This window comes from Paralichthys olivaceus, chromosome 7, assembly GCF_024713975.1.
Source record: "Paralichthys olivaceus isolate ysfri-2021 chromosome 7, ASM2471397v2, whole genome shotgun sequence".
In the NCBI taxonomy this organism is placed as follows: domain Eukaryota; kingdom Metazoa; phylum Chordata; class Actinopteri; order Pleuronectiformes; family Paralichthyidae; genus Paralichthys; species Paralichthys olivaceus.
Window position 1 is genome coordinate 21,552,547 of NC_091099.1, and position 14,401 is coordinate 21,566,947.

General features: G+C 39.6%; 1 protein-coding gene across 2 annotated transcripts in view; it reads left to right on the forward strand.

Annotated features, from left to right (window-relative positions):
• lingo1a (leucine rich repeat and Ig domain containing 1a) overlaps positions 1–13,648 on the forward strand; it is a 127,995-nt gene extending 114,347 nt beyond the window's left edge. For both annotated transcript variants that reach the window (XM_069528591.1, XM_020078519.2), the window contains one exon: positions 8,743–13,648. In XM_069528591.1, the coding sequence (XP_069384692.1) occupies positions 8,755–10,602 (1,848 nt within the window). In that variant the 5' untranslated portion in view covers positions 8,743–8,754 and the 3' untranslated portion in view covers positions 10,603–13,648. The remainder of the gene's footprint in view (positions 1–8,742) is intronic.
• Positions 13,649–14,401: the final 753 nt, after the last annotated feature.

Consider the following 14,401-nt stretch of genomic DNA (forward strand, 5'->3'; position numbering starts at 1 on the left):
TTAATTCAGAGCAAAAGTGTGGATTAATTTAAATTAGTTTGGCTGCGCTGACAGGCACTTTGTTTGTTTATGTAACTGCTCTGCAGCCTTGTGAAAAAAAATCCTGAATATCCGTCTTTAATGCCACACATACCACATGCACTGTATACCGTTTCTCATTCATGGGACAGATTTTGGACTCCATTGTCTATGGCAATATCCAAAATAAAACAGGTTCTCTGTTTGTTTTGAATAAAGTGTTATTCAACTCTCTTGCAGCTGCTTTTCAATAAAAATCTGTTTCGGTATCGTGCACCAAAAAAGCTGCATCGTGCAGATGGAGAAAAGATGAATTATTACATAAGTGAAATGTTTTCATGGCTGCTCCACAAAGCAGCAATGGTGAACCTGCTTATTGGTCTAAGCTCCTTTGCTTTTTGCACAATAGCCTGTGAATTTATTAGAATAGTAATGTTGAGACGTCAGTGTTTCTTCATAATCACAAGCTTGTGTTACTTTATGCCAGAGAGTGAAAGAGTTCCTTATTTTTTTTAAATGAAAAAACACAAGACAAGAATGAACTAATTGACACTTTAAAAGCCTGAATCTGTAGAACAGTTTATATAAAGAAACATATTGGAGCCTATTTTCAGTAAGGTTTCTGTAGAAAGACATGCGTATCGACTAAAGTAAAGCAAGAGCCGCAAATTGATTTGAACTAACCTTTACTACAAAGGTGATTTCAGAAACTGAACTTTGTTTGCAAACAGCACATTTCAGAAGTTCACTGGTAAATATCATCTGTGTGAGCAGTGCACACATTCAGGGTGCTCAGACACAGCCCTGCACGAACACTGGAATCAGTTCCACCACTAAGTTCCAGGATAAATGCTTACTGTTTATTAGAGCAGGGCTACGGAAGGTGAATATTTTAATAACGTGACTTCAGTATATTTCAGTTCATTGTTTAGTCGAATAAATGTGACAAAAATGCCCATTAGTGCCAATGGTCACATCTTAAAGTAACTCACCAACCATCCAAAAAGCAAATATTTTTCATTTGGATGTCAGAAAACTGAAAAAAAGCAACTCTTCCAGTTTAAGAATCCAGAACGAAAGTGATATTTTCGATTTTAATGGCTTTTCAGTCTTGTGAAACTATCCTCTGTGGATCCATGAATCATACTGTATCAGAGGTCAAGACCTTAAACATGGCTGGCCTGACAGTCTTCTGTAAATTTTGAACAATCTGTGTGTGTGGTTGGTAAAAAAAAGATTATAATCTCAAACTTTAATAAAATACTATGAAAAGAACTGCAGACTGAAGAAAGGATAGTTCTCAATTGGCCCATTGCTTGGAACAGACTTTCTAAAAGCACCTCCTGGGGCCTTGTTAGTACTGGCCTCTCTATCCTCCAAACTAAGCAAAGTAGAACAGGCCAGGTTCATCCCACGCATATTTAATTACAGCAACACATGAATCCAAGCTCAGTATCCAAGTATTAGATAAAAACCTTGTGTGACCTTGATCGATTATTGTCTGTCCCACATTTGCTGTCACTGTGTTTTTCCAGTGTATCAGCCAGTGGTGCTGCGGTGCACTGAAGGTTGGCATCTCCTGTAGTGTTTGCAGAGGAGTCAATGTGCAGCTGCGTGTGGCCTGTGACATAATCGCCTCAAGTCTTTAATGCTCCGTCAGCAAGTTGTCCCCAAACTAAAAGATCAAGTCTCAGAGTAAGGGACACAGTATTATGGGACAAAGAAACGCACAGACAAACAGAGATTTTATAACAGCGTTGACTCCGTGTGTGTGTGTGTTTGTGTGTGTGTGTGTTGCCTGAGAAGCATTTCCTCTCAGCCTTAAGGGGGAAAAAAAGGAAACTGCCATTCCAGCACCTCTCTCTGGGGGAGCTCAACCTTTCCCAGTGTAGCTGTTCTGTTTACTCACTTTGTGCCCGAACACTTCAGTTGGGCTGTTAAAATAAATATGTCAGGCTTTTCCCCCCACTTCCAGCACTGTGTGTTTGGAGTAATTGGTTGAAACTTTAAAGGTTCAGTGTGTAAGATTTAGCCGCAGTGGATTTATTGGATATTGAATATAAAGGTTTCATCTAAATTGTACAAATTGTTGTTTTCTTTACCCTCGAATGGACCTTTTTATGTGAATACTTTATATTTGCATCTGGAGTAATTCCTCTCTACGGAAGCCGCCAAACTGGACAAACTAAACACCTTTAGAGAAGGTTGTTCATGTTCGGAAGGGGAGGGTGAGGTGAGGGGTATTCAGCTGCAACATGCAACGTCACGACTAGATGCCACTAAATCTTACACACTGAACCTTTAAGTCTTTGCATGTTCTTTCTGTATTCCATGAGGCATTTTATACGTTTTCTTTTCTTTTGTTGAATCTGATTGGTGATGAATAATTTGACAGAGCCTATATTTTTTTATTTTTCCCTGGTTTTTATCAGATTTGATCCAAACTTTGAACGTGAAGGTTGTGAAGTTTGATAAAGGCCTCTAAAACATGATAAATATTTGACAACAGAGATTAGTCATTTAAATATACTGAATAAAATATACTGCACTCTCTTTTTCCTGTAGCTTTTTTTTAATTTAAATCTAATCAAGCCAGATGCTGATAATATGTGGAAAAGTTTACACTGCTAAACCATGGACTTGATATCAGTCAAATTTAGTTTTAATGGAAAAATAAGGACTGTTTTTTTTTTCTTCCTCTAAACACAACTATTGGCTGGCTTCTTTTCATCACTTGGATGTTTTGAGAGAAATCCAGGTTCTCATTAGCGAGCACTGATCAGAGTCCTGGATCCACTTTATAAAAGTCTGACATTCTGGAGGCCGCTCCTCTTTGAAAACACATCTCCTCAGGAGCAAAAAATTAATGGTGATTCTCCGAACAGAGCTGGGGAGACGGGGCTAATGAGCTTAATAATGATGGAACATCACACAGGGAGGCACACTCCCTCTCTCACACAGAACCACATCCATGGAACCAGCCTGGATGAGCTTGGGAATAATGAAACCTAACTTGCAGAGTTTCAACAACACTGACCTTGTTGTTGCAACAATAATTTTTTTTATTGACTGTTTTCACCCACACGACTCAATAAGGTCACAGCATAGGGTCAGTAGCCCATACAGATGTCCAAAGGCTTCTCAACCAACAGTATCTCTCCAACAGTAAGACTCTCGTATAACTCTTAACGCTTAACTCTTAAAGCCAGGTATTTCAATACAGGTACATTATATCAACTCAGTCTCCAGGTTATTAGGAACATATGGCTAAAGCTGACGAAGTATATCCAGTACAATAGCCGTAGGTTATTTTTTAGCGATTTTATTCAACTTTGCTCAATTACTATTATAACCCTCTTTTTAGTAAGAGACACCTGAGAACACCAGAGGAAAATAAGGATAAACATAGGAATGTTTTTCTCTACCACATTTATTTAAATATAGAAATTCCTATTTTACCTCCCTGTGTGTATGTGATGCTGTCCTAGTCCCTCCAAATGTGATATTCTCTTATTAAATACATTTAAATTTGTAGCCCTGCGACATCAGTAAGCTGAGCACCCGCAAAGAGACACAAAATGACCCCTCCTGGAGGTGAAGTTCAGGAGGAACATGTTGACAGGATTCATGACAGAGTTTCCTCGAGACAACAGCTGGCCACTGTTGGAATTCTGCACCTTGTTGCACCAACCAGCTTCTTCGCCTGGATTAGGGCTTTGCCGCCCATCTGTCGGGCGTTGGCTTACATTTAAGCCCTGCCATTTCACTGGCCTGGCCACGGCCAGCAATCCCGACAGGCAGCTTAGCTTCTCAATGACACAAAGGTAACCTTACTCTTAAAATTCAGCGCGGAGACCCCAAAGCAGTGTGAAAGTGAGCTTTCTTGGGGAGCTAAAGGTCAGACTCGCCTGGTTAAGATGGATTTTGGCAAAGTATGGCTGTCAATATACTGTACATGTTCTGTGTAATAAGGCAAAGCTGCTACTTATAAGAGAAAGCAGAATCAGTAAGCATCTTAAGAAGCAGTTTATCCAATATTATTATAATATTAAACTAATTAATTTTCAAATGATAGAAAATGGATACCATTAAAAAAGAAACCCTGCTTCTTATAAATGTGTGACATCTGCTGAAAGATTAAATTGGAGATAGGGACCTCTGCTTACCTGTAAATTGCTAATTCTTCTAGGATAGACTATCAAAGTCATGTATATAGTACAGTAAATAAATTCCTGCAGCTGGGTCTGTCCATTTAGGATTAGCATAGCAGCTGACTAAGCAGTTTTACAGAGGAATGGGCATTAAAGGATTTTAACACTTTGTGCTACAGATAACGTCAGCATCATCTCAAGGATTTCCCAGAAGCTTACAGGTGTTTAACCATGGTATTTAACAAGGCTCAGGAGTGATGGCTTGTGACAGGTAAACTAAAGCACTGGGCGATGGTTAGGTCTTAACAATGCCCCTCCCCACCTATGTAAACTGTGCTTTTTGTGGAGAACTTGATGATAGACAGACTCATTCAGATGCACGGAGGGAGGTTTAGGGGAGCAATGGCGTATTGTATGTGAAAGCTCCACCAAGCAATCAATAACTTATAACAAGTGGGTGCATTCAACCTGTTTAATGCACAGACAATGTCTTAAAGAAGGTTAATCAAACGTATTGTAATCTTTCTAGAACAAATAAACCCTCACAAAACAGAACTACTTGCAATTTACACTTTCCAATTAACTTGATTTGATGACAACAGTTGGGCAAGAGCTGAAGGTGTGACAGACGAACCCTCACATTGTTATTCTGTACAAAGGGAAAGTAAAAATCTTACTTGTCGTTCATTTAATTATGATTTTACATGAAGTGACTGCCATGATGCCACTCTATTGTAAAAGCAGCAAAGGGCTACATCCATTTCCGAGAGCGAAGCAACATCTTCGGGATCCCAATGGATCCTATCATAAAGGCGTTAATCTCACCATTCACCGATCTAGTTATTACTGGTCTTGGACCAGCGGGTCCTCATTTATTGAGCACCGTTGTCTTACTTAGCCTCAACCACATTTATTCCTTTCAGAAGCACGCCCCCTCTCATTTCACCTCAATTAATGTAATTCTCTGGGAGCTCACTAGAGTACTGATTGGAATGAGGAACTGCAATCAGACTACATGTCTGTGAGGGAATGATAACACCAGATCATTAACAAAACAGAGCTGCGAATGTTTACCCATGAATGGCATTCTTCATCTCAATGTGTCCCTGTCTTTGCTCATCTCTCTGCACATTTGCTGCCTAAGTCATGTGTATTAAATGTCTGAGCTGCTCTGTCATGAACAAAACATGGGAACACAATTTGAGGGAGAAAACTTCCTTTAAAAAATCTTTAAAATGCTCTTTAAAATAGTTTGATGAAGTGCAGTGTTCTTGTGGACATTTTCACCCTGTGTGGACTCATTGAGATGTCTTGACTGGTGTCTGTGACCTGCTGCAGTTATGGAGCTTTACCAACGAGGGATTGTGATTTGATTGTTTTCCTGATTGGGTTTCAGTGTCACTGGTAATAAAGCTGGACAATAACATCTCATAGACTGATATCCAATATGTGATAGCCACATGATAGACGGTGACAGATGTGATGGAGCTTGTGATAAGGCCACTCCTTCTCAGGTGTCTTAGTATGCCACACAAAGCCCCACACTACTCCATCTCACAGCGCTCAGCACCGACTTGATCAATGTGGGTTACGGAATAAGAATGATAAAGTATAGCTGGAGGCAACAAGGAGCACAGCAGGCTGCAGTGCAGGTCTCTGATCTCCGACACACCATCATCTCTGCCTGTTTTGAAATCACTACGTTTCCCTTGATTACAGATGGTATCATCAATTCCCCAATCTGAACTCTGACCTTAAAGGGAATAAAATGAAATTGAGTGAAGTTAATCTCACTCATAAAGCCTCCTTTTTAGATGAGTCCATCTATGATGATGTCCAGCTGACTAGTGGTCCAGGGAGGGAGATGTATTAGTGGGGACCACAATGGCAGTGACATGTCACCCTATAATCAATCTATAATCAGATTCCTCCTCCTTCCCTACAGTCTCAATCTGCCGCATGTAATAAGGTGTTTGAAATGAGCTGAAGCACAAAGACGTGCAATATCCTTCAAAAACCTTATGTGAATCAGGAAGAAATGCCATGTATTTCACATTCAACCTCAAAGAAAAATTTAAAGCAAGAGATGAAACTCCATATCACTGGCAAAATGCTATGTAGTATGACAACAGCCATCACACAGACAGGATTTCCCAAGAGACATGTCTTAAATAGAGCCTGAATTAGATATGAGGGATTTCTTTCTCGCAAGCCATCATGTCTGTAAATAAAAATCCAACCCCCATTTGCTTCAGTGGAAATAAAGTCCTTTTAGTGCTAATTAAATACTTCCTCAGGGCTTTCCAGGACGATACATAGGAACCAGGCAGTGAGGAAAAGTAACCTCCTGCAGACTCACACATCCTCCCACACAACACAAACATTTTGGCCTTAAAAGCCCAAATTCAATGTCCTCAGGCAAATTCTTAATTATTGCATATTTTAATGACTTTTCCTACCAAATTTAAAATGTAGTGCCTTGTTTTAAAGGATAAATGTTTTCGCTCAAATGATCTGTAAATAGTTTATAAAACCTTACTTTTTTATTGATTATTTAATTTATTTATTGAGACCATCACTGTGTCAGGGTGTACCATAATAATGGCAATTGTTGCATTTTTTAACATCCCTTTTCTTCTCTATTGATATACTACTGCTATAAATTAGGTATTATTCAAGAATGAAAAATTCCCTTTGTTACACACAAAGCCAGAGAAAATGACTCAATGACAGGATGACCAAAAATGTCCATTATGTATGAAATGTATATACTTAATCATAAACTCTGCAGTATTGCAAATTGCTTACATCATATGTATTTTAAACTATAAGTTTGCACAATTAGTCAATGGCAAAACATACTAAAGTCTTCCAGAACATTTTAACTATATATATTACATTTCACTTACACATGGTACTTGACAGCACTTAGTGTTTTAGGGTGTCCAATTTATTTTAGATGGCTCCACTCTCAAAAGGTGGAGTATGTGCTATAGTCCATGTCGGGCTTGACTGATACAAACAGGCACGTTTCTCTATTACCACGCACACATTGTTTTGAATAAGACTGTAGTAATTAGCTACTCATTAATAAGTATTTATAACTATTTTATCAGAGTTAAATAGATTTAATAGGTCCAATGCAATAAAGTAGCTGGTTGGACTCATTGGAATAGTTGGCTGTTTGGCCTTTAACTATTGGACAGCTTATACTAATAATATTCAGAATCCACTATTTGAAATCATACCATTAAGAATGTTAATTCCCCATGTTAATTTTCATGCTATAATTTAACTGGTTCCATTTTTGCATACAACTGGAACCTCTGTTTTGATCAACTCAGCTGTTAATTGCACTGTCAGCTCTAAGGGAGGAGGCACACTAACAGATGGTATTTGCTATTAAATAAATTAAAAATTTTTTGCTCTTAACGCCTGTATTTATCCCTCTATCCAATTCCCTGGTGGTGTGTGGTCTATATTTTATCATAAAAGATTGCATGAGCCAAGCGTCAGCCAGAGCACATACATCACACTTGCCATCATCCGTCTTTGATTGCATCCTCCTGCTCCTGCTGCTCCACCCCCCACTGTTTTTCTTGCCCGCACACAAAATTCAGACTGGAAGCACAAAGAAAAGAGCATGGGCGAAAAAAGACAGAGCAAACCACAGATGTTCTCAGCAGATGTGTCTGTGACACAGCATGAATTGGATTACTATCTGAAAAATGCTGTTAATTCCTCTTGAAGCTGTGCCCCTTCACTTCATATCAGGGTGATAGCATTGACTGATTGATCGTCTGCAAGGTGTGCAGTGAAAATAGTGTTCAGCATTCCACAGCAGACAAAATGAGGGTGCAGTACCAGATATATGTAATTTACTAGAAGCATTTGGCCTGTGATTTTCTAGCTAGGTTCATTACCTCTTCTTCTACATCATAAATAGGTCTGATAGAATGCTGAACATCCACAGCAGCAACTTGTATTTGAAATCCCTTTTGAAGCTTTGTGCACAAAGTGAACAATGCAGAATTCAGAACTGTCAGCACTCTCAATTATGCAAAACACACACCTTATTCCTTGTAGCCACCCATCTCCATTCAGCTTGTGTCTGTGGCATAAATTTTGCAGCAGGAATCCTATTCTCTGTTCTGTTAGGAACTGTGTCACATGAGAATGCCATCCTTTTAGCACTTATTATTGCTGAAGCAACTTGCAGAAAATAGACACGATGGCCAAAGGAAAGTGTGAGTTCACATTGCTGTCATTTCATACTGCTGTCCATCAGGCCCACCACATGTCATGAGAAATTGCTGAATTAAGCACAAAATTGCTGATTTGAACATCAGCCCATAGCTCTGTGATCTGAAGGCCATAATGTCTCACTTGAATATTCTTCTATTTTCCATGTTTCAGCTGATGGATATGAATGTTTTGCTATCTGCAGTGAGTTATTCCCTTGCCTGAAAATCACAACAGACTTTTGGACTGGGTAGTCAAAATGTTCAGTGTCAGAGTTGTGTAGTGTGATTTAATCTTCTCAAAGTTTTGCTTTGTGTTTGTGTCTCACCAGGTAACCGATAAGATGGTGGCCAGGGAAGCAACTGGGCACAGCTACCTGGTGGCTTGCTGGCAGCCCATTCTGATCCTGATGCTGGGCACAGTGCTGTCTGGCTCCACCACAGGCTGTCCATCCCGCTGTGAGTGCAATGTTCAAGAGCGGTCTGTGATGTGCCACCGCAAGAAGCTCATGACAGTTCCTGAGGGCATTCCTGCAGAAACAAGACTGCTGGATCTCAGCAAGAACCGCATTAGAACCATTAACCCAGATGAGTTTGTCAACTTTGCCAACCTCGAACACCTGGAGCTCAGTGAAAACACGATTTCCACTATTGAACCTGGAGCGTTCAACAACCTTTACGGCTTGCGGACATTAGGGCTGCGTAGCAACAAGCTTAAGCTGATCCAGCTTGGTGTCTTCACAGGCCTAAGCAATCTCACACAGCTGGACATAAGTGAGAACAAAATCGTCATCCTGTTGGACTATATGTTCCAGGATTTGTACAACCTACGATCTTTAGAGGTAGGTGATAACGATCTGGTTTTCATCTCCCACCGGGCTTTTCATGGCCTAAGTAGCCTTGAGCACTTGAGTCTTGAGAAGTGCAACTTGTCCTCTGTGCCCACAGAGGCGTTTACTCACCTCCACAGTTTGATCACTCTCAGGCTGCGTCACCTCAATATCAATGTGATACGGGATTACTCCTTTAAAAGGCTCTATCGGCTGAAAGTGCTGGAAATCGCCAACTGGCCATATTTGGATACCATGACCCCTAACTGCTTGTATGGATTAAATCTCACTTCCCTGACTATTGCAAATGCCAACCTGACCACAATTCCTTATGTGGCCCTGCGTCACCTGGTTTATTTGCGCTTTCTGAATCTTTCATATAACCCTATCCATACCATTGAGGGGAATAAGCTCCATGATCTTCTGCGTCTGCAGGAGTTTCACCTGGTGGGAGGCAGACTGGCAATGATTGAGCCCTACTCTTTCCGTGGTCTAAACTACCTGAAGATTCTAAACGTGTCTGGGAACTCTCTTAGCACCTTAGAGGAGTCTGCTTTTCATTCAGTTGGCAACCTGGAAACCCTTGCCTTGTATGATAATCCCCTGGCCTGTGACTGCCGACTGTTATGGGTTTTTAGACGACGTTGGAGACTGAACTTCAACAGGCAACAGCCCACCTGTGCCTCTCCTGAGTTTGTCCAAGGCAAAGAATTCAAAGACTTCCCAGATGTTCTGCAGCCTAACTACTTCACATGTCGCAAATCAAGGATTAGAGATCGCAAGCCCCAGCAGAAATTTGTTGACGAGGGAGCCATTGTTCATTTTGCTTGTCAAGCAGATGGAGATCCTGCTCCAGTGATAATGTGGCTATCCCCGCAGAAAAAGTTCATCACCACCAAGACAATTGGAAGGCTCTCTGTGCTGCCAGATGGTACCCTTGAGGTGCGCTATGCCCAGATTCAAGACAATGGTACATATGTGTGTATAGCTAGCAACGCAGGCGGAAACGACACCTCCCTTTCTCACCTGCATATTCATAGCTACTCGCCTGACTGGCCACACCAGCCCAATAAGACGTTTGCCTTCATCTCCAACCAGCCCACGGAAACAGGTGCTAATGGCACAAGAGCCAATGTCCCATTCCCATTTGATATAAAGACGTTGATCATTGCAACCACAATGGGCTTCATCTCTTTTCTTGGTGTTGTCTTGTTTTGCCTGGTACTGCTCTTTCTTTGGAGCAGAGGAAAAGGCAACACTAAACACAATATTGAGATCGAGTACGTGCCACGGAAATCAGACGCTGGCATGAGCAGCAGCACAGTGGATGCTCCTCGCAAGTTCAACATGAAAATGATTTAACGGAGGTGTGGAATTTACTAATTTGAACTTAAAGATAAGACAAATGGAACAGAAGACATTTTCTTTCCTCTCTTGCAAACCTGTGGATCCTGGTCTGTCAACACAGAGTAATATGTTTTTCCTAACTAAAGGACTACAGAGGTGGTCAGTTCCTGACTTTCACAAGTGAGAGGGAATAAAAGCTCACCCAGTGCTACAGGGCATTGGTGAATTCTACACGGCCTGTGGGGGCACTGGTTGAAAGGAAGATTTGTCAAAAGCGGTTCATATTTCTGTGGATTTTTACTGGGAAAAAATATATCAGAAAAGAAAAAGACTTTAAACAGCCAGAATGCAAGGGGCAGATCATATTTTGGCCATCACTGTTTTTGTCTGTATTTTTAATTTAGAGTTTGTTTTTTTGTTTCAAAGGTTAGATGTCAAGTCATGAAAGAGATGTGTATGGGTTGAAGAGCACATTTATACAACTTGGATGCATTACATCATTACAATACATTAGTGTTTCAATTGTGAATGCTATGTGCTACATATGGTTCATTTCTTTCTTACAGTGATGATTGTTCTGTGATCCAACAAACGTATATCTTTGTCGCAGTACCTGATAAACTCTGTTGAAATTATATTCCCCAGCAATTTGTAGAAATACAGGAGTTAGAATGACACAATAATAATTATGGGAAATACAAAACTGTCATGATGTAAACTGTAACTGTAACCATCTTGTTAACCCAAAAAGTACAGTGAATGAATTTGTCACACGCGTCATGCCCTTTTAAACTGGGGGGCACATACTTCACCATTTTCTTTATATCTCAATATTTAATTGCTGTTATTTTTTAAATATATCATCATAAAATAGATTATACCCCAAAAAGTCACATGCTCTGTTTTCCTATGTTATTGGGTTTTTCCTGCTTACACACAACGGTCTGTTGCTCAACAGTGTTTGAGAAGACATAGGCTTCAGGTTAATGGTACTTTGCTGTTGTGCTTAGTTTAGCATAAAACTTTTTTTCAAATTTGCATAACAAATACAATTAGTTATTCACACTTGATTGCATTTGAGAGGTCTTGCATTGTTTGCTTTGCAAGTAGTTAATAGCCATCCCTCGAAATGGTTGTTCAGCCCTCTGCCCTACTAGCTAGTCATGAATTGTGAAATTTAGCATTGGAAAGAGAGTTGTCTCAAGCTTGTGGCCACCATTAGCAAAACACTGTATTCCATGTGATATCTCAAGGTCAAGATATGGAGGAAAATCTTGTCATTCTTAAGAAAAACGTCAAGACATTAGCATTGTCCTCAGTCTATAGGTTCGCATTGCAGGAGGTGTGTGAAGTGGACAAGATTTAGCTCGTTTTCAAAAAACTAGCAACAATGTAGAAGCTAGTGTCAAAGTATATTTTTAATGAAACCGAATAACAGCAGGATAAATTGTCACGGTAATCTAAATCTAAATATTCATATTATACATATAAATATTTATCCTGTAAGTGAATGACAGAGCTCTCATATTTAGTGAAATTGTCCAATCCTAAAGTCTTTAATTTATTTTATTTATTTAAATGTCCATAGGCCCTCTTTAATTGTGCCACCCCCCCAGAATTTTGGCTTGCATGATGCTTCTGACACTTGTCATCATGTGACCTGAAAAACTGAATGATGTACAAAAAAGTGCTCTGAAAATGTGTAGATTCAGTGATATAGGGACGCATCAACTCACCTTTTACTATCAATACCAATTCTCCATACAGCACTATAAAAATCGAAAAGTATGTAAGAATAATTACATTTTTAGAAAGGTTAATGTGACATGTTTTAGTTATGAAAAGTAGAGGAGAATCCAGTTATTAAGCGTGTCTCTTAATGTAGGAATTTAACATTGAGGAAATGCTGTCATATAGCCTTTTGAGCCCTGTATCTGATCAGTGTCACTCATCCTCCAACTTTCAGATGCAACCCGGACAGTGCTCACTCATGGATTGAGAGTGTGTTACAGAAAGAATTGTGAGATGTTGTAGATATGATGCTTTGTAACAAGAATAGATGCAACATCTGTCATACAGTTCAGCCATCAAACTGTTTGGTTGGCGTTGGTACATTGACACTATAAAAGCTTATCCCTGACCTTTGAAATTGCATTTTAAAAAAACGATTATGTAACGGTATTATTTTATGCTCAACATGATTGTGAGGAATAAAAGTTGGGGTGCTCACGTTATTGGACACAATGTGCTCCTCAAGCTGTAGAATATTTCTTTCATCGTGGGTTATTTTTCTTGTTTGTTTGATGAAATCAGTGATTTACTAATGCGCCCCCCCCCCCCTCATTAAAGCCATCGAAATATTACCCACCAGGATCATTTACAGGTTTGCTACTCCCCATGAAATGTGTATTGTTTGTCAGGGGAAAAAGAACTGCCGCATATCATGCTCCCAGTTGGTCCTGCATATGAAACCTGATGTTACGGCCTTACCTTTACAAGTACACACTGTGGACTGCTGGACTTTGCAAACGTGTGTGAGGATAGAGGCTAAGTCATTTACGATGGATGACATTACAGACAATGACACAGCCATGGCCTGGAAGTATGGACTGACATACAGATGGTTGGATGGACGCAGATGTTTTCATCCGAGGAGCAATCTGAAGCAGCTTTGGTGTAATCCGTTTTGCATAAAGGAAAAAAAAAAACACTGGATATGGCTCATGGTTCTCCCTCTTGCTGATAATGAATGCTCTCTTCGTTCAAAGTGTGGCTACTGTACCTAGCCTTTTATGGCCCCGAGTGATCCCGGGATTCTGTTTTTTCTTTCCGTTATTCATTTTTTTTAAATTTTGACCCTGGACTATATTGACCATGTAGTCGGAGCCAACTTTTTACAAAAAAAGATACTAAAAAAGAAATCTATGGAAAATACATTTAAATTGTTCTGTGCAATAAAGGTAATATGCAGATTTTTTTTTTAATTAACAAAATTTTGTTGATGTTGAATTGTTGAGAATATGGTATGTTGTATTAAACAATCTATGGACTTTTTTAAACACCTTCTGGTCTTATCTTGATTTTAATGAGGTGGTTAGCACAGAATTGAGTTTTAATATCGGCAGCTGTGTCTCTGTGACGTTGGATATTACTAGTTCGTACCAATGTGAAAACTCTTCTTGTTACTAAAAACTGTGACTTCATTACTTATTTCCTCATACCACCTTTTACCAGATTTATGAAGGAGAAATTTAGCGCTTTGCCAACCAAGCACAAGTTTCTAGCTGAACGTTTGGGTGTAATTTTCATGTGTCAATGACCAAATGAGCAATTTAATGTTTGATCCATTTGATTGAATTTCGCATTAAATGATGATGCAATCTGCAAGGTAATTTACATCACATGTTCCAGTGATAATTGCTTGTTTACAGGGGAATTGGTAGTTCACTTGTTCACTTGCCTGGCCTCTAAACATTAATTAGCCACCATTAGTGAAGGATCACAGACATGATGATATGTAAAGTGAGTATTACTCATTTATGCTGCACATTAAGAGACAAAATTGGTAAAGTAATTAGTTTAAGTTCAAAATGAAACAAACATTAAGCGGGCGGCATTGCATAGAACAACTGTTTTTATTTTGGCATGTCTCTAAGCAAAACATTAGAAAATTAGGTTACACTTTGAAGGTTACGGGAAATGACCAGGGATATGACTGGGACAGCCTAGTTTTATAAAACACGGTGCTGCTCTGCATTAAATTTGGAACTCTGTCCCTTTCCCTTTTATTTCACTTCTGGCTGCCTTGGTTAGG